The 18,855-nt window shown below is 32.7% G+C and overlaps 1 protein-coding gene across 1 annotated transcript; it reads right to left on the bottom strand.

Moving 5' to 3' along the window:
* Positions 1-6,906: 6,906 nt before the first annotated feature.
* LOC128179026 (uncharacterized) lies at positions 6,907-16,733 on the bottom strand. Its single transcript, XM_052846498.1, has 11 exons — positions 16,580-16,733; positions 15,893-16,102; positions 15,627-15,751; positions 13,807-13,936; positions 13,145-13,288; positions 12,566-12,772; positions 12,231-12,341; positions 9,585-10,580; positions 9,262-9,337; positions 8,412-8,589; positions 6,907-8,140 (listed from the first exon to the last, which is right to left on the bottom strand). Exons 1-11 carry the CDS (start codon positions 16,692-16,694, stop codon positions 7,877-7,879), a joined length of 2,556 nt encoding a protein of 851 aa, XP_052702458.1. The 5' UTR covers positions 16,695-16,733; the 3' UTR covers positions 6,907-7,876.
* Positions 16,734-18,855: the final 2,122 nt, after the last annotated feature.

The following is an 18,855-nucleotide window of genomic DNA, read 5'->3' as shown; positions in this document are numbered from 1 at the left end:
TCCTCTTGAGTTTTTATTTTGTCTTCAATAAAAGCAGGCATAAGTATAGTAAATTTCTTTTTAATAGAACATTTGCTACTATAATAAATCCTGTAAAAATATATTTTGGCATAAAAAGTATTATATACAGTTACCTTGCATAACCTTTTTATTTAACTTTTTTTCGATTCATTTAGGTTAAAATGCATTGTTTATTCGGGGGGGGGGGGGGGGGGGGTATATGTTTTTGTTTACCGGTGGCAGACCAAGAGAGTCGAAGGCCAAGTTTTGGAAACTAGTGAGTTTGATAATTCTGTGATGTCCAGGACAGTTGGTTCATGACATCATCTTCTAGTTCCTGTGCATGGTGTTACACAGATACATGTACTTTAACGATGTCGTATGTACGAGATTTCAACTCATATCAACAATTCTAGGTCGAACGTACGAAAACTAAATTATGAAGAAAAGAAACATCATTATAAACCTCCGTAAACTTTATTGTAAATTTATTTATAAACAAGTCTATTCATTGTTTACCGTTGTTTTGATTATTTTGTTGTTGTAGGGAATTGTATTGATTTTGAAAGTAAAACTGATTGATTTTGCCAATATGACTGGCTGATACTTTATTATCATAAATGGGAAACGTCATTTGCTTAAGATGTTTGTAATCGCACCGAGGGTTATAAGTCTTACGTCGCTTTCCTATATTTTTTTGTTGTTGATAAGCCATATTTAATGTAAATGTAATATACAACCAATTTTGGAAACTTTGTGATTTTTTGCTTTAGTATCTTTGAAGTTTTTTGTTTGGTGATACGATCGTACAATCGCAACTTCTCGGGCCTTTCCGGCAAGCTCGGAAAAACACCTCGAATGTATTAACATCACCGGATGTTAGAATTTTATATAAAATGGAGTCGCTTCCCCTTAAAATAAATATCGGCTACACAGTCTTGTATGTCGCTTCTGTGTTATATTTTAGTGTATATCGTTTACTTTAATAAAGTATAGCTCACATCTCAACAGATGTATATATATTCTATTTATTTCAAGTTTTACAAAAAGGGGGGTTGTCATGGACGCCTAAATAATCATTCGAGGTGTTTTTCCGAGCTTGCCGGAAAGGCCCGAGAAGTTGCGATTGACAATCGTATTGTTTAAAAGTAATATGAATAAATCTTATCCATTTTTTTTAACCTAAAAATATGCTGTTTGAAATATACCTTTCTTGGCCCACGAAATAAACGAAGACATAAGACATTCAATATAAGAATATTCATTTTAAAGTAGTTTTAGTACATTATGCTTATACTGCCGTTTATAAAGAAGCCTATTTGTTGTTTTATTCAATAAAATATATTGGCACCGCTGTATTTAAGTACACTGTATGTGAACATGCTTGGTCTTTACAGGATGTATAGTTATTACGGGCTGCCAGGAGTTGAAATAATTTACAGTCTCCGGGTTGTGCACTTCCTTTCCTTTGTGATTGGTAGAAAATACATGATGTGAAAATTTACATTTATTTCATTGGTTAAAATACTGTTCGGCGCAAGGGAGATAATTTTCTGATGATCTTTTTCATGTACGACTTAACAAATTTCGTAGTTTTCAAATCTTAAAAAGTGAGAAAACGAAAAAGCAATACAAAATTGCTATGAATGAAATTCAGCCTTTGGTTTTCAGGTCCAACTAGTTGAAAGTAACATTCAATAATATCTATTGAAATTATTTGTTTTTCTTTTAGCATTGTTTATTCAAACATTTATACAAAATAAAAAAAATTGATGCGGTATGCCTAATATCGGAAAAGTTATTTGCACCTTAGATAGATAAATGCAGTAGGATAACTTTGATTTTATAAAAATAATACGACTCTACGACCCTACCTAAGATCTCTTTTACCCTATAGTCGATCTCAACTTACAAGCTCGGGTACGCAGTTCTCAATTTTAGAGCTTAAACGACACATGACATAAAATGTTCCACTCGCCATGCTATGTAGAGGAAGGTGACATTTATATAAAAAGAATTAAACTGTCTTTTAAAGCTAATTGCTGTTTAGGGTTTGTTCTAAAGACGGTAAGCTTTTTGAAAAAAAGCTAAACTTGTTTGATACACATTTAAATATTGTAACTGCGTTTCTGCGGGATAGTTTTTTTTAAATGAATTAATATTATGCTCATTTTTATCAATTAAAAGTAAATTTGCGTGTAGAAATATGTTTTATGCCTTTTAAAAAATATTATATATTTTTTGTTTTACTCGTAAATGAAAAGTTGGTTATAGACTGTCGTGTTAAACGCGTTTTTATCGAGACTATAATATATTTGAAAATTTTCCGTTGTATCGGGATCGGTATACGAGACATACTGAAGACCTGAAATACTATAGACCTGAATGACATGAAATTTTGTATAAATGATGTATTTGATTTTATGTGCTGCATCAAATAAAATGACTTTGTGTGTGAATTTATTATATTGCCATGTACTTTGTGGTAGAAAATTATCATGAAATGACATCCATATCAATTATTTACGCAAAAATATGAAATTTTGAATGGACCTGAAAATTTGAACTAACCTAATTTATTTTCAATTCTTTTGAAATAACCATGATTATCTTAATAAACTGTAGTGTAGATAGATTTATAATTCCATTTAGGAAAAAAGTTATCCAAGTTATTTTTTACCTTTAAAATTGTGCAGATTCTACCGGATGAGCATGATCTTACATGTACCTTTATATTAATCCATTTCTATTTTAGTATGTGGTCTCTTGAAATTATATAAACTAATGCATTAAGTTTTAATTCAATACAATGCAACAAAAAATCAAGATGGTCAAAATATATAATTTCCAAGAGAAAAGTGATGAATTTAAATTTGTATGAACATAATGTAAAAATCAATGTGTACTCCATTACTTCATACTATAGCAATGATCATACAATTACCGTTAAAATGCTTACATAACGAACTCTGTTCTTAATGATAATTGAAAAATGTTAAAATTCAAAACCTGTTCGTGAAAATAAAATAATTAAAATTAAAATCTACCATTAAAGTTAGTACAACCAACTCGTTATTTTCTTTTGTGTGGTGTATTTTTTATGTAAACAACCAATGATGATTCATACAACAATTATATTTTTGCGGCCCATTTGACGCTTGCGTCAATATGATTTCTTGTATTTTCCTTGATATTAAACAGAATAATTGTCGATGTGAATAAATGAAAAAAATGAGTTAATGACGTACTAGTATTTGATCTCAAGATATTATCTGACTTTAATCTTGCCTACAGACATCTATGGATATGAGTCCAATTATTGTGCCTCTGCTAAAATACAATATTTTGTGCAAGACATTTAAATCTCACTTAGATGAAACAAACACATTTTAAATGTACACGTAGGCACTCGAACGTCCACTTTGGCTCTATGTTTTGTTCAGAATGGGGTAAATAAATATTTGGTTATATCAATTAATTTGAAAATTTATTAAAAATTGAAAAACAAATAGTTTTATTCCCATTTCTTTTCGTTTTTTTTAAAAAATAAGATACTAGTTAAAACAGTTCGAAGAGGTGTTTGATACTTAGTCTTCATATACTGATATTTTAAAAAAAAAGGTCAAATGCAAACGCATCCATCTCTACCGTTTTTTTAAAAGAACTTTTGGGCATTATATCGTTGTGCAGTTGTAAGAGTTGTACTTCAAATAAAAAATATATTGGTCAATTTATGCTTACATTAATCTATATCTGTTTAACCGCCTCTAATTGTTCTAACATCGCAGCTGTCAAAATTATTCATTTATTGATATTTTCCAAATTCCATATTTGATCCTTCATGCTAATAAAATGCAGTGAAGAAGTGTGTATTATATTGACTAAAACTGAATGACATTTTCTTTTATAAAATGCTATTGTAGGTCTTGTAAAGTAATGACTACTGCCAAAGCCATGTTTCCTCTCTGGCAGTCTTCATTTACCGCTGCCAACTCTTTTATTGTTCTGTGCACATTCAAATTAACGCTGTATTAAATAATTTTTTCTAAAGTCGTATATATTTAGAATTTGTAGCAATTACCCGATTATTAAGCATTTTAAAGTATAAGCTTTTTCAAAATTAAGGTGGCTCACTACACCGTGAATTATTTTCTCAAATCAGAAGAAATTTACTTGATTTTGATATATATCTAATCATAATGAATAAGAAGTATTTAAGTCTAATATGCAAAAATGTGCAATTTTGGATGAAAAAATACATTTTCAAAAATTTAATTCAGTTAACATGAACAAAAGTTCCAGGTGGATTCGAACTCATGATTTGCGGTTCAGAAGCCCAATAATGTAACCACTGAGCCACGACGATATACAAGCCAATCGAACGATATAAACAGTTCAACAAAACATTTAAATCGCCATCTTGTGACGTAGTGTCTTAAAAAGTGTAAGTGTAGGTGAAGTGAGGTACCTTAATTTGAATATGAGTTAATCATACGGCATTTAAAGAACATAAAAGGATCTTTAAAAGTTTTCAAACTAGAATTGATTTTTGATTTTGTAAAGTAATCTATTTGCTGTCATATTGCCCCTGCATCATTTGTTAGAAGGTTCACATTTGGGAGTTATCGATAAGCTTGTTTAAATATTATCAGATGTCTCTGCTTCGTCTACCGCAACATGAAACATGATTACCAATTCATTTGTTGCATTGGATCTGTTTTGGTTTGAGTTCGGTACAAAGTTAATGGGGACTGTGAACTCTGTCCAGGGATATGTTGATAGATTTGCATATAACTTTTTTTGCTTGTGCTAAACTTAAATAAAAGTTTGTTTTTCAAAATTCATCATGGTTTTGCATATACTGTATAGTTTTGTTTACATATGAGTGCAAGATTGCCACTTTGGGTTATGTATAGGACATCACCTATATGTAGAAGGTATCTTGCTAAAAACAAACTGGAAGTCCCCTCTCACAAGTTGAATCTTACTTGACGCAAGCAACCTGTTTATAGTGAATAAACTATTGTACAAAGATGGTGTGCAAGAAGGGTTAAGAACAATACATCTTTTAGGATATGAAGTCACATTTCACACTCGTTTAAAGGATAACATTTTCATACAGCATACAACCAGCCCCATTTACCATTCGGTCTCTAATCATTCCTCAATTGCTTTGTAAGCTTCTAATTGACTACAAGTAGCCATTACCAACAAATGCCAGTGCAGATAGTGAACTTGGTTACTTGTCCATGTCCTATTGATGGCTCAATTTCTACATTTTGTGACTGAAATCGATTGATATGATCTGGTTATGATAATTGCCATGCAGTAATATAACTAATATTACTCAGGATCAAAGGCATATCTCTTTGATGCACTCGTTGTCATTACTAGGGAACAAATTTGGTAAAGCCTTTCAAAACGGGGTTCTGCACTCGCATTAACAACGAAAAATCAATCTATGTTGCATTATCTTTGATTTTATGTGATGAAATTGCATAAATTGACACTTTTAAAGAAAATAAACTGGGTCCGATTTCATCAGTAACGATAGTTAGGTGTCAACTTGTCACGAACGTAAATGTATTAGATAAATGATTGGTGAAATAATTTTACAAAAACATTTCTCAACCAGATAGAAACATGCAGATTTAAAGAGAAGGTTGCAATTTATATTTTACGAATGGTACACATGGCTATTACTCTGTAATCGGCGCATAAATCCGTCCTGTTCCTCGGGCAAGGTGATGAGCACTTGAATGTTTCTACCAAATCGATATACACAATATATAGCTCGCTCAAAAGCAAACTTTTTCTGTATTTAATATGATATCAATTCCACCCAAACTTGGGAATTTTAAAAACTGGGTTGCGCCTTTTTTGAACAGGATTTAGTTTGATCCAGTCTCAAGTTAAAAGTATTTGATCAAAACTTTATTTCAATTTACCCACATGTAGTACTAAAAATGTTAAATATTTAGAAATTAAATAATGGTCGGTGTTTTTGTTTTTTTAGAACCTCTGCAATCTAGTGGAATTCATTTATCCTTGACATAGTCTTAACTAGAATGTCCTGGTAACCGGACACGCACATGACATAATTATGTACGATAAAATTGCGGGCATTTATCTTTTAATTAAACCCAAAACATAAACCATTATCATAAAAAAATAGTTATGTTAAAATGGCTTGAAGGAGCATTGTAAAAAGTCAAAGATTGGTTCTAAGAGAAGTTTTTCTCACATTCCTTAAATTCTTTGAAATCATTGTACCTAACCATGATTATAAACATTTGTTTTCTATATCTCTCATAGGCCACTAATACTTTTCAGCACATCTGAACACTAACTCAGCATTCCAAAAAGACATTTTTTTGCTGCAATTTTCTTTATTGCGATTTTCTGAGTTGACGACTTTAAGGGTAGTAAAAAACATCGGATTACCTGTGGCTGAGATACAACCGCAAAAGGATGCAAAAATCACACCCTGCAGAAAATCTTGTTGTACAGTTCTAGGCAGAGATGGAAGTTAACAACTTACAGCAAAGGTCAAGATCGACTTATCAAGATCATATATGAAATAAAAAAAACCTATGTTTTCAAAGGAATTTTATGACTTTATTTTCATTTTTTTCCAGAGAAAAAGTCAATGTTAATTTTGATGCCATTTCCATACGAAATCTTTTAAAAAAACTCTTTAAAAAAATTAAATATCTATGATACGCTTGAAGATAATGTTTAGAGTCAATGTCTACTGATTTATATGACAATATTTACATTCAGTGTATAATTCCCCTTATATGTTTGCCGTGGAAATCTGCGACGTTCAATTTCCTCTGAATACACCTAGCTAATCCATGTATGAGCACATATATACAAAGTGTGTTAACAATAGGAAGTAGTGTAGTACTTTTCGTGTTTTATTTTCATAAAAATATCTATAATTGCATGTTCTCGTTCAAATTGTTAATGGCAATGGTAGTGTTAAATTTATCGATAACAGAGGTCTTAACCACGAATATATGTTTACAAAACATGTAAAATTGCATAGTAAAAATATATCAAACAATCATGCAGGTAAGCAATGGAAGCCTGATTTTATGCCTTATAACTGGTTTTTCTTCAGAATGCACGAAAAACTGAAATAAAACAATAAATATTTTCAATAAAATATGGTTATTATATTTGATAGTCTATTATTTGCAAGTAAACTAAAAAGAGAGTTTTACCAAAAAATTAAAAACACAAATACTAGTATTGCATAGTATTGCTTATCTGTGACTACAATTAGTAATTAACATTCATTGGTTCACTCTCAATTTAAGTTCAAATATATGACTGTACATTATATACAATTAAGCAATCAAAAACCTGTTAAATCAATTGTCAAGTGTATCAAATGCACTGGACATCAAAAATGCATATATTGTGTGTATAAAGACATATTCAACAACCGTCTATCTAATGTTTGATTTCCTTTCAATGAGTTTTATGACTACAAAATATTTTGTAAATTTGCTGCAAATGACGTCATGCACAATTAAAAAAACAATTCTGAGATCTCATATTCCTACAGATTAGAACTTTACACAAAAATTAAAAAAGAGAATTTAAAAAATGTATATTCACTCCATGAATGACGTTGTTTATAAAATGGTTTCCCTCATCTCTTAGACCTTCCAAGTGAGTTATTCCTCATTGATCATAAAATACATTTCCATAACAAAATTTCAGGCTTGAACATAATGATAATAATACAAAAAGAAGGATTCCAGCTTAGATATAAAATACATCACTAAAACAAAAAAGGTCCAGTTGCTAATAAAATAATCACCGGTGAATCTACTTTATTTTTCATTTTTAGAATCTCTTCGTTTTATATTTCAGACTCCAGTATGGGTTCATTTTGTTTAGAAAATGTTCTCATTGCACAAGGATGCGGAACATCATCTTCATCGTCTGAATCAACTCCTATTCGATCCAGCTCGGGTGCGGAAAGGGCCTTGGTGCCAATGGTGTCAGAGCGAGTCTCTGTGTCACGTGACACGCTTAAATTGTCCAGAGTATTCATTGACGCATCAATCCAGGGAATGTCAAGAGTGTCGTCACTGCGATGGAGTTTCTTTTTGTTTTCAGGAATCTTGAGTAAGAATTTGAAAATTAAAAAAAAACTTTGGTGCAGGATAGTTCAAAGTTGTAAGTTTAAACTTAATTTAACTTACCAATGCAAAACTGTTATTGATGTATTTTTTTTTCATATCAATTTAGTATTACAACATTAAATAATATTGCATTAAGATTTATTTCTCACACCTAAAATACGAAATACTTTGATACTTTTTCTTATATTTAACAAGGCACAAAAGTACATAAAGGTAAAAAACGAATTCACAACAATGACCATGACTTACACTTGCAAGGATTTGCAGAGAACCTGTGTCTATATCAATTCTAGGCATTGGCTTCGGAGAAAGCGTCGTCTTGTCTTCAGAAGTATGGAACGACCTGATGAGCATTTCATCTTCTCCCTTAAATGTGATTTCCTTACTCGTTCTTCTATTCAAGCGTATAGATTTTCTTCTCCTTCTTCTATAATAAATACAAATGTGTGAAGTGTTTTCTCCTGTTTCCTCAACACACGTTTTTAATCTGCATCAGTTACTTTTTTTAAATTTGGCAGTTTTGTAAGACGGTATCAAGGAACCAGTTTTACCTCCCATCTAAGTTTTGCAGTTCCCCAAAACATTTTACACAAAAACTGTATGGTATGCCCTTACTTAGAAAATTAATAACTACCTTTGTTTGTTGTCATACAATATATTCTCTTATTCACAAAGGATGAATAATAACCTGTAAATGTTGTACTTTTTCATATTTTTTATTTATGATATTTATAATTTTTAGGAGATACTAGTGTCATACAGGAAACCTTTGTTATTTTTAGCTATTTGTGTAATCCTTTGTAATTTCTTTTTACATATAAACCTGTGAAGCGAGACACACTTTAAGGCGCCAATGGTTATACACTTACCAGACAGTAGTTCATTATGAGATATACATATTGAATTTTAACATGCAAAACTAACCTTTAGACGGGTACAAAAATCCCACCTTAGCATTAACATGATTTATCGAAACAGTGCTTACTTACTATTGTAATAAGAAAATAACCGATTACATGTAATAATCCAAATCAAAGAGAAATTTGTCAAGAGACAACAAAAATTTATATTTGCGTGTGAATAAATGTATGTATCTCACTTGACAGCCCACTGCACCAAGACAAACACAGCAAGCAAAACCAGGGCCAGGAATATCAGAATAACCAGAATCAGCTCTATAAATAGAAATCAAAAGATAATCATTGAAGAGATCCCAGAAAATTCATTTTGTCATTCCCATTTGATTTCACAATAACTGCATACTAGTATTTGATGGTGAACACTAGTTATTTATGATAGAATGCAGCGAACTTTTTTTAGATAAAAATTGTTGAGTTTTTCGGTAATTTTAAAAAAAATACTTATGTTTTTCTTGTAGTATCTTCTATATCAAATTGAATATATCGTATGACATCCACTGACCTGTAGTGGGCGAGTTATCAGACTGCTCACTAGATTGCCCTGAATTTGGTAGACCATTAGATGCATTTGTGAAGGCATTGGATTCCGTGGCGATGGGTCGTGTAGGCAAGACAGTTGACTTTGCAGGTGAGAATGCATTCGATTTAACAATTGGTATAATAGGTTTAACATTCTCTGTTGTAACAATTGTTGTTTCTTTGGTTGTTGTTGAATCTGTTGTTGATATTGTTGTTGATTTTGTTGTCATCTGTTCTGTTGATTGCTGTGTCGTCATTTGTTTTGTTGTTCGCTGTGTTTGTGTTGTTGACATTGTTGTTTGTTGTGGTGTCTTTTGTTCAGTTGCATGTATTGTTGTTGGTTTTGTTGTTATTTGTTCTACTGATGGCTGTGTTGTTTGCGTTGTTATCTGTGTCGTAATTTGTTCTGTTGTTGGTATTGTTGTTTGTGAAGTGATTTGTTCTGTTGTTGGTATTGTTGTAATTTGTAGTGTTGTTGGTATTATTGTTGTTTGTGTGGTTAATTTTTCTGTTGTTGGCTGTGTTGTCATGTGTTCTGTTGTTGGCTGTGTTGTTGGTGTAGTTGTCATTTTTTCTGTTGTTGGCATTGTTGTTGGTTGTGTTGTCAATTGTTCGGTTGTTAATTGTGTTGTAATTTGTTCTGTTGCTAGCTGTGTTGTTGGTTCAGTAGTCATTTGATCTCTTGTTGACATTGTTGTTGGTTTAATTGTCTTTGGTATTGTTGTTGGCTGTGTTGTTGGTTTAGTTGTCATTTTTTCTGTTGTTGCTTTAGTTGTCATTTTTTCTGTTGTTGGCATTGTTGTTGGCATTGTTGTTGGTTTAGTTGTAATTTTTTCTGTTGTTGGAATTGTTGTTGGTTGTGTTGTAATTATTTTTGTTGTTGACTGTGTTGTTGGCATTGTTGTTGTCTCAGCCGTAGATGCTGTTGTTGGGGCTGGAGTTCCTATCACAGCAGACTCAACCGTCGGGGGTTGGCCCTCTGGTTACGAATAGAAAAATAAATTTATATATATTTTTACACTATAAATGCAGATTCATTTTAAATTTAAACATATGTGGTGTTGAACCTTTTTACGTTGTCCACTATCTGTTTAGTTAGGTGAGTAAGGGTAAGATGAAATTGTGGCATCAAATTGGTATATATAAACCTAAAAAAAAATTCAGCTTAACAGAGATTGTGCCTCTCGGCCTCTGACGCAGTGAATTGTGTGTGTGTGTGTGTATGTTTATTAAAAATAAAACAGTTAAAGAACAATGCTCCAAGGAAGAGGGGTTCTTATATCTACAGGATGTGGATCCACCCCTGCGAATGTGTTCGGAATGTTTTCTTTATCGTTGCTAAGTATATAATAAGTCCAGAGGTGCTCGAATGAAAGTTCACGAGACTTCACCGTGATTTGTTCAGTTCCTGTGAAATTTCGAGCGGAAGTATAATATTCTTAAAATACGTATGTACTGGTCAATTTTCATATCATATCCTACTTTGATATTTATGTTAAAACATCAACATCTTTTAAGATTTCTGTCTCATTTCACAATCTAGCGGGTTTTTTTTTTTAAATCAAACGATGATATTCAGAACAGAGCTATCGTTCGTGTTCAACCACATGTAGAGTTGTTGATAATATAAACACTGGGTTGCTTAATAAAATCATAGCCATGTTTGATGCTTGTGGTGTGCAATACCATGTTTTTTTTTAAAAAATAATGGGTGGATGTTTTGCATAAAAACTAAGTATATCGAGCCATTCATTCTGCATAAAATAGTACAGTCTGTTTCACTATTGATGTTATTACTATGTCAGGCGCGGAACGAAAATTAATTCTTAGGGGGATCTCTACCAGGCACGTAGCATCAGGGGGGGGGGCCCTCCCACTTTTTCTCGCAGCAACCAATTTTTGTAAAATTTACATATAAAAAATTGAATTATCATGGAGTTGGCCCCCCACTTTTTGGGAGTATGGAAAAATTGATATGAAAATAAGGAAATAAGGATATGAGGAGTGAAATTGAAGTTATATTCTACGCCCCCCCCCCCCCCCCGGATTAGGATTTTGAAGATTTTTGAAAAGTTTAAAGATTTTTGGGATGAATCTGCCCCCCCCCCCCCCACTTTCAAAAATGATGCTACGTGCCTGTCTACTACGCATTTTAATTGTCGCAGCAGCAGAAAAAAACTATTTTTTGTATTGCCACATTTATTTCTAGAGCACATTTTATCCACCAATTAATGAAGATAAAGTTTAAAATCAATAAACCTCTAGAATTTATATTTGACTACAAGTACCTAGATTCTCTAAAATAGACTATAAACACGAGGCACAACTTTTACTGCGAAACTGAAAGGGTCAAATAAACCACGTGATCTAAAATTTAAATGACAATAACATTCGCAGGGGTGCCCAAGATACTTTAATATTTAAATACTTAACTCTAAAATCCACAGGAGAGTAAGCCCATACACCTCTTCGTGATTGTACAATATAGGATTTTATGTAGTTTTAAATTTATCTTTATGTTTGATTCTCACACATTGCATAGACATTTACATAATATATGTAGGTAGCTTTTAATAAAGCTTATAGATATTACATTTTCCCTCTTTCCCTGAAAAAAAAATCATCTTACCACTGAGACAAACGTATTTGAATTGGTCGCTACAGGGAAACCACGATTTGACAAGATTCCCATAGGTATCCTTTTGTACAGCTAAACAGTCTGTGGGATCATTTCTTATATCTGTGAGCCGAGGAAAGTTACAATGATTAGAAATCAATCTTCTACATTTGGAAGTTTACAATTATTGTATAGTTATCAAAGGTGTTGTACTTTCTAAAGTTTAAGTTATAGATATTTACAAATTGCATTAAAAATGTGTTTTTGTGGGTTTTTAGGGCTGATTTACTAAATCGTTGCAGTTCCAAAAATAATATAGCATTTTGATAAGAATGAATATTTCCTACCGCCACTGGTCCAATAGAACAGATCATGCCGACGTAGAGCAACCCACACGTGGACGTTTTGGGGGAGTTTATCTATGGGACTTTTTTTGACATCATTCTGAGTGACCACCGCCAAGGTCATGTTTTCTCTCTGGCAGTCTTCATTTGCCGACACCCAGGTCTTGGGTGTTCTGTGCGGTGATACAAATTCTATGCCGCTCTTTGTCACTAGGTTAATCAAACATAGTATGAAAGGAACAGCGACTCATTTTTAGTATATAATAAATAAATTAGATTCAAGCTTGAACACCATTGTTTTCGGATTGGAGTTATAGAACAGGAAGCACCTGCTATCGCATGCACCCAGACATTGTATGCCAATATTTTAGAGAAGAGAGAATATCTTATGCAGTAAACATTAGGATCTCATTGCGTAATTGTTTAAACAGTTATTAAAACATTTTAGAAAATGACATTTAGTTCTAGTATATCGATATACAATTAAATAATGATATAAAAACACTAGATATATTCTAACGTAGTAAATTATCATATCAAGATCAAACTATTTTAAAAATTTGCCTTTTTGTTTATGCTTACCATTTTGACAGAGAACTATTTTTTGTTGCGTGCAGTTATCCACTTTCCACCTAATCACTCCCGCATCGGACATAATGAAGACGCACATTTGGTTTTCTCCAATGGGCTTGCGTGTAATGTCGTCCAATATCTTAGTTTTGTTTACTGCAACATTAAACATGAATGTCTACAATGTTAGTAAGCTGCATTGGAGTTCTCATGATTTTGGGGCACGGTAGTAATGAAATACATTTGTCAACATCAGAACGCTCACACAACGTAAAACGCTATACAGTGTATTTCATAGATCAAGTAAATCTTAATCAGCAATTAAAACTTGAAGTCAAACCATGTAAAAAAAACTTTAAAATAATTCCTAAGTGAACATGAAATTATGAAATAGCATGTAAACAAAAACAGATACAAATCAAATTATAAATATTTGTTGTTTTCTTGTCGTTACTTAGATAGAATAAAACTAATGATTTAAAAACAAACCCTTGGAGGTGGCATAGAAATTAGTAAAACCTTTCTCTTGTACAACCAAAAACGAAATCAAATCAATCTACACCACAATGCATTCATTACTTATCGTATTAAAAAACAATTATTGGACAAGTAAACAAATTCATGTATACTTCTTGAAAACTGTGTTATAGGTGTTCAAAATTCTAAAATCCTACGTGTTTTATATACGGACATCGCCTGGTCACTGCCGCACGAGTCCATCCTGTCCCCGGGGCAGGGCGATGGGCATCTGGAGGCGTCCAAAGCCGTCTCGTCAACATCGATCAGGCAGTAACAAAACCTTTTCTGTAATTGAATCATTAAACATATAAAACACTACGCTCTGTGTGGTAGAAAACCCTTCTTTATGATAATACATGTATTCTATAACCTCAGCTGAAAGTCTAAACAAAGAAAACAAATTATAAAATATATTATTTTTAGCACTTTGTTACAAATGATCGTAAAATATTGATTGACCATTACGCTTTCAAAAGAGATTATGCGGAAACGGTTGAATTCAATTTAAAATCTGACGATCTGGATATTGAAATTAAATTAATACTGTTAGACGCATGAAATCGAAAAAGGACAAATGAATAATTCAAATTGTAAGATGTCTTTAAAACTTCACAAATATCAATATATAATTTCTTAAACTAATTTTGTGACGTTTCATGCAAATATTATCGTTTATGGCACTTTCTAAGACGTTGCCAAAACGGTACTTCCCCCTACATCCACGTTATTTCACCATAACTATTCTTATCTCTTAAGTTCTCACATGCATAAACAAAATCTAACGTCTGTAATTTCAATTTAGCGAACACATTTCACATATCTATTAACACACACCAAGAGTACTTATGTCGACTTATTTCCTGTGATTTTTAAAATATGAAGTGAACATTTTCCTCATATAAAGTTTTATATATAAACGAGAAGAGCTTAGACTAGAATAGCTACTAGTATTTTTTCTATAAAAAATCAGGAGAATTTTTAAAAAATCGTGACTATATTTACATTATCAGTAAATTTTAGTTCAGTTGATCCATATACTGTAAGTCTTTTTAATTCCACGGTGTTAAAATTTCACGATTTATCAAAATGCACCATTCGGGATAGTTTTAATTTCACGCTCCAGAAAAACAAGTTGTTCAAAATATAAGCATTAACAAATTTTAAAAACGCTTATGTAAATATTTACGATGAGTTTAATTAAGCGGAAAAACGATAAATCGCGAACATAGGGAAATTAAAACCATCGTGATTATTTGCCAACCTACATTACTTCACGAGATATGATTTCCACTACACGAATTTGTTTATAATAGATCCTTGCGTACTCTAACATTCGTTAACTTATTATTCAAAACTCCATTTTTTTCACATCAATTCAGATTTTAGTGATGCTATTCGGATAGTCCATTTAATTCGGTTATCTAAAAGTGACAGATAAGAAGGAAGTCAACAGTCGACTTGATTCTAAGTAACTCGAACACCAGTTTTCTTGTTCGAATATTTTTAAATTGCATGCAGGCAATTTGCGACTACCAAAGAGTCTTTACTCTGTTGTTTGTCCGGTCTGCGGTTTGTCAACAAGGAGGCACTTTGTTTATCAGAATTATTCAAAATACTACTTATATATGGAAAATTCTATAATTTTTTAAAATTAACAATAGAAATATATGAAAAGTCTTGATGCATTTTAGCATGTATATTTTGAAATATTCAGGATTAGAGACGTTCTTATAAACTATCACACAGAAACAAATTCACGTACCTCTTGAGGCCAAATACTAGTATGTCAACAATTGTTGTAAAAAGTACAAAAATTAGAAAGTGTTTAACTCTAAACGCAAAACTAAATAACTCATTATATGATGACTGGATGATGACTGGGGTCCACTCAGGATTATAAAATTCTGAATGTACTACAAAGTAATAACAAGTTGACATTGAGACAGAAAGGGTGTGTTTTCATAAATGTACTTACGACTAATGCAACCCATTGCCTCTCCTCGCCACAAAACCTTGCGCATTCTGATACTGAATTTGTGCCCCCAATCTCTTTCAAATTGCCGGTCATAAATATTGCAGCTGAATCCAGAGTAAAACACCCTGGGAAGAAAAGAACACAAAACATTACCCACACTGAATGCTTATATTCATCATGACTTTTTGATAGTAAAACTTATTCCCAACAGTCTATTCCAAGGTGTCTAATAAGTCCACCAAAGGATTGAGGGAATATTGACATACCGTACTTCCAGTAGAAGAGGCCGAGCCGGTACCCTCCCGTCCAGTACTGGTCACTGTCTGTGATGCTGACCTCAAGGTCAAAGGTCGTGTCCTTTGTGAGGGAGTCGAGGTTGACGAGGAGTCCCAAATTGTCTTTCCTACAGCTGGACTCGGCGTCCAGCCACGTCCGGTAGGCCGACTGGGGAAAAACCTTCTGTGTGATACCCTGAACTGAAAGAGTTGACAATTACATGTACTCCAGTAGTTTCGTTAGGAAGACAAAGCGGGTCTTGGATTTTATCTCAAATATATATAATTCCAACAGAAAAAAAATTTTGCAGCTGGTCAGTTGAGTAGAGTTTTTATATCTAATTATCAAGAGGTAAAATTTAGAAAATTAATTTTAAAGGAGTAAATACAAAAATCCTGTTCAAAGTTGTATTGGTAACTAAAATCATTTATCTTATTATTAATTATTGTCCCCTCTTTCGTTTTAATGCTGATAAACTTTCAGTTATATGACAAAGCGGACTCAGTTTAAGCCTTCCAATAGTTGTAGAATTGTATAGAAGGAAGAATTGACGCGTCTATTATATATGGAAGCATCAACTCTTTCTTCCATGCAACATAGTAATAGACAGCAACGATAATTTACGTAATATACCCAGATATCTAAAGTACGCCTTTTAACCAAAATTAGTTTCCTACCTCCAAATAATGTCCACAAAGAAAAGAATACAAGTACCGATTCCATCTTGCATATAAACTTTTCGATAATGAAGTGTATGCTAAAACAATAAGAACAAACTTGTTTTTTATGCATTCTTGTAAATTATGACGAAAACGGAAATGGGAACACAACAACGTGTGTCGGCTTCCTTTCACAAAGGAAAAGGACTTCCTTAATAGAGTCAACGCGATAAAGTTTAGGTTTACCTCAAGATGGAATTTCAGTTCAGTTTATTTCACTCAACAACATATAAGGGTACAAGAGGTACAGAAAGAAGACTAAACATATTTCCATATATACAATATAGTTGTAGAGGTCAAGAAAGTAAGTTGGGTGAACGAACAGTATGATTAATTTTTAAAATAAAGAAGCACAATTTTCTTAATGTAATATAATAAACTGAAGACATGATTTCATAGAACTTTTTAGTGTTAGGGGAAGAACAGTTATATGTTTCTAAAAAATGAATTCGTAATTTATTTAATGCCTTGCATTCTAATATAACATGAAATTCATCACCAATGTTGTTAAAATTACACAAATTACAATCACGTTTACTTCTTTCAACAGTACCCCTCCTACCTATTTCGACAGAATGATGATGATTTGTAGTTTTAAACTTCACTAATATATTTCTTGATTTACTGGGAAACAAGAGTAAGTAGCGTTCACATTCGAAATTTGTTTTAAAAATTCTATATATAACACCCTTAGTCATTATGCCTTTTTTTGTAAAAATTGATCTCTTAACCTTTGGTTAATAGTTGTCTTAATCCAGCTGAAGTTATAATTGTATGATTCATGATCACACCATACATTTGAAAGTCGGCACTAATCTAAAACATTTTTTTAAGAACATAGCCACGGATTTAATATTTGTCCCTTGTCAAAATGTATACGCACATTATATAAATAGTGCCTGTTTGGGAGGGTTTGGGAGGGTTTGTTGAAATTGACACCCCGAGAAAACCAATGTCAACCGACGCGAAGCGGAGGTTGACAATGGTTTTCGAGGGGTGTCATTTTCAACAGTTACCCTCCCAAACAGGCACCATTTATTTTATTATACTGAACGTCTTAGTTTTAGAAAAAATTTTACTGCTTTTATAAAGAAATGAAGTGAATTCTACGGCGAACCGTACGCGCATAATTTACGTGCATGTAACAATTCGTTTTGTTATACTTTTATGTTAAATACTGAAATCTGATTGGTTTAGACGCAGTTCATTATCTGTTCTATTACCCTCAGCGTTAGCAACGCACTTAGCCACGGGTAACATTACGAATTGTTACATGCGCGATAATCATGCGCGTACGGTTCGCCTTAGAATTCACGTTATTCCTATCTAAAAGCAGTGATGTTTTCTTTAAAATTAAGACATTCAGTATAACAAAATAAATAGTGCCTGTTTGGGAGGATAACAGTTGAAATTGACACCCCTCGAAAACCATTGTCAACCTCCGCTTCGCGTCGGTTGACAATGGTTTTCTCGGGGTGTCAATTTCAACTGTTACCCTCCCAAACAGGCACTATTTATATAGTGTTACCCTTTGCCAAGTATGTTGCTTACGCTGAGGGTAATAGAACGGATTATTACCTAATCAAAGGGATTTTGTTGTTTTATTACATATTAAATATTTGCGTCTATTTTGAACTGCCGGTCAATAGACTGTGATCTATTAGACCGCCGGTCAATAGGATTCGATCTATTGGACCGCCAGCCAATAGAGTGCGATCTATTGGACCGGCAACGTATTTCAGAACGTGGGTATGTTAATGTTACATCCTTTCGATAGTTCTCATGGAATGTACATGTATATTCCTTTACATAGACGCTGTTTTTAGTACTTGGTGAAACCAAATTCAATGTTATCAAAATGGAGTAGCAAATAATCAATAGTTTTAAAGCCTCATATTATAGCATTGAATGATTTATTTTTGACGTCGTCGTGTCAATAACTGCCGTCAGGTGAGCAGACAAATTGAATAACGCGCGTTTGCGCGTTATGATAATTTGTCTGCTCACCTGACGGCAGTTATTGACACGACGACGTCAAAAATAAATCATTTAATGCTTATATTTACATTCCCTTACTGAAAAAATCAATTATTTACTTAAATAAATCGATATAAAGTGCAGATCACGGAGGGAGTGAATAAGTAACAGCAAGAACAGCTGTTTTGTAAAACCGGTTTAAACTGGTTTTCACATAGACTGTTGAGATGAGATCCACGAGCATGAAAATATAATCC

This window comes from Crassostrea angulata, chromosome 3 (genome assembly GCF_025612915.1).
Source record: "Crassostrea angulata isolate pt1a10 chromosome 3, ASM2561291v2, whole genome shotgun sequence".
NCBI lineage: Eukaryota > Metazoa > Mollusca > Bivalvia > Ostreida > Ostreidae > Magallana > Magallana angulata.
This window is presented reverse-complemented; position numbering and strand designations above follow the sequence as displayed.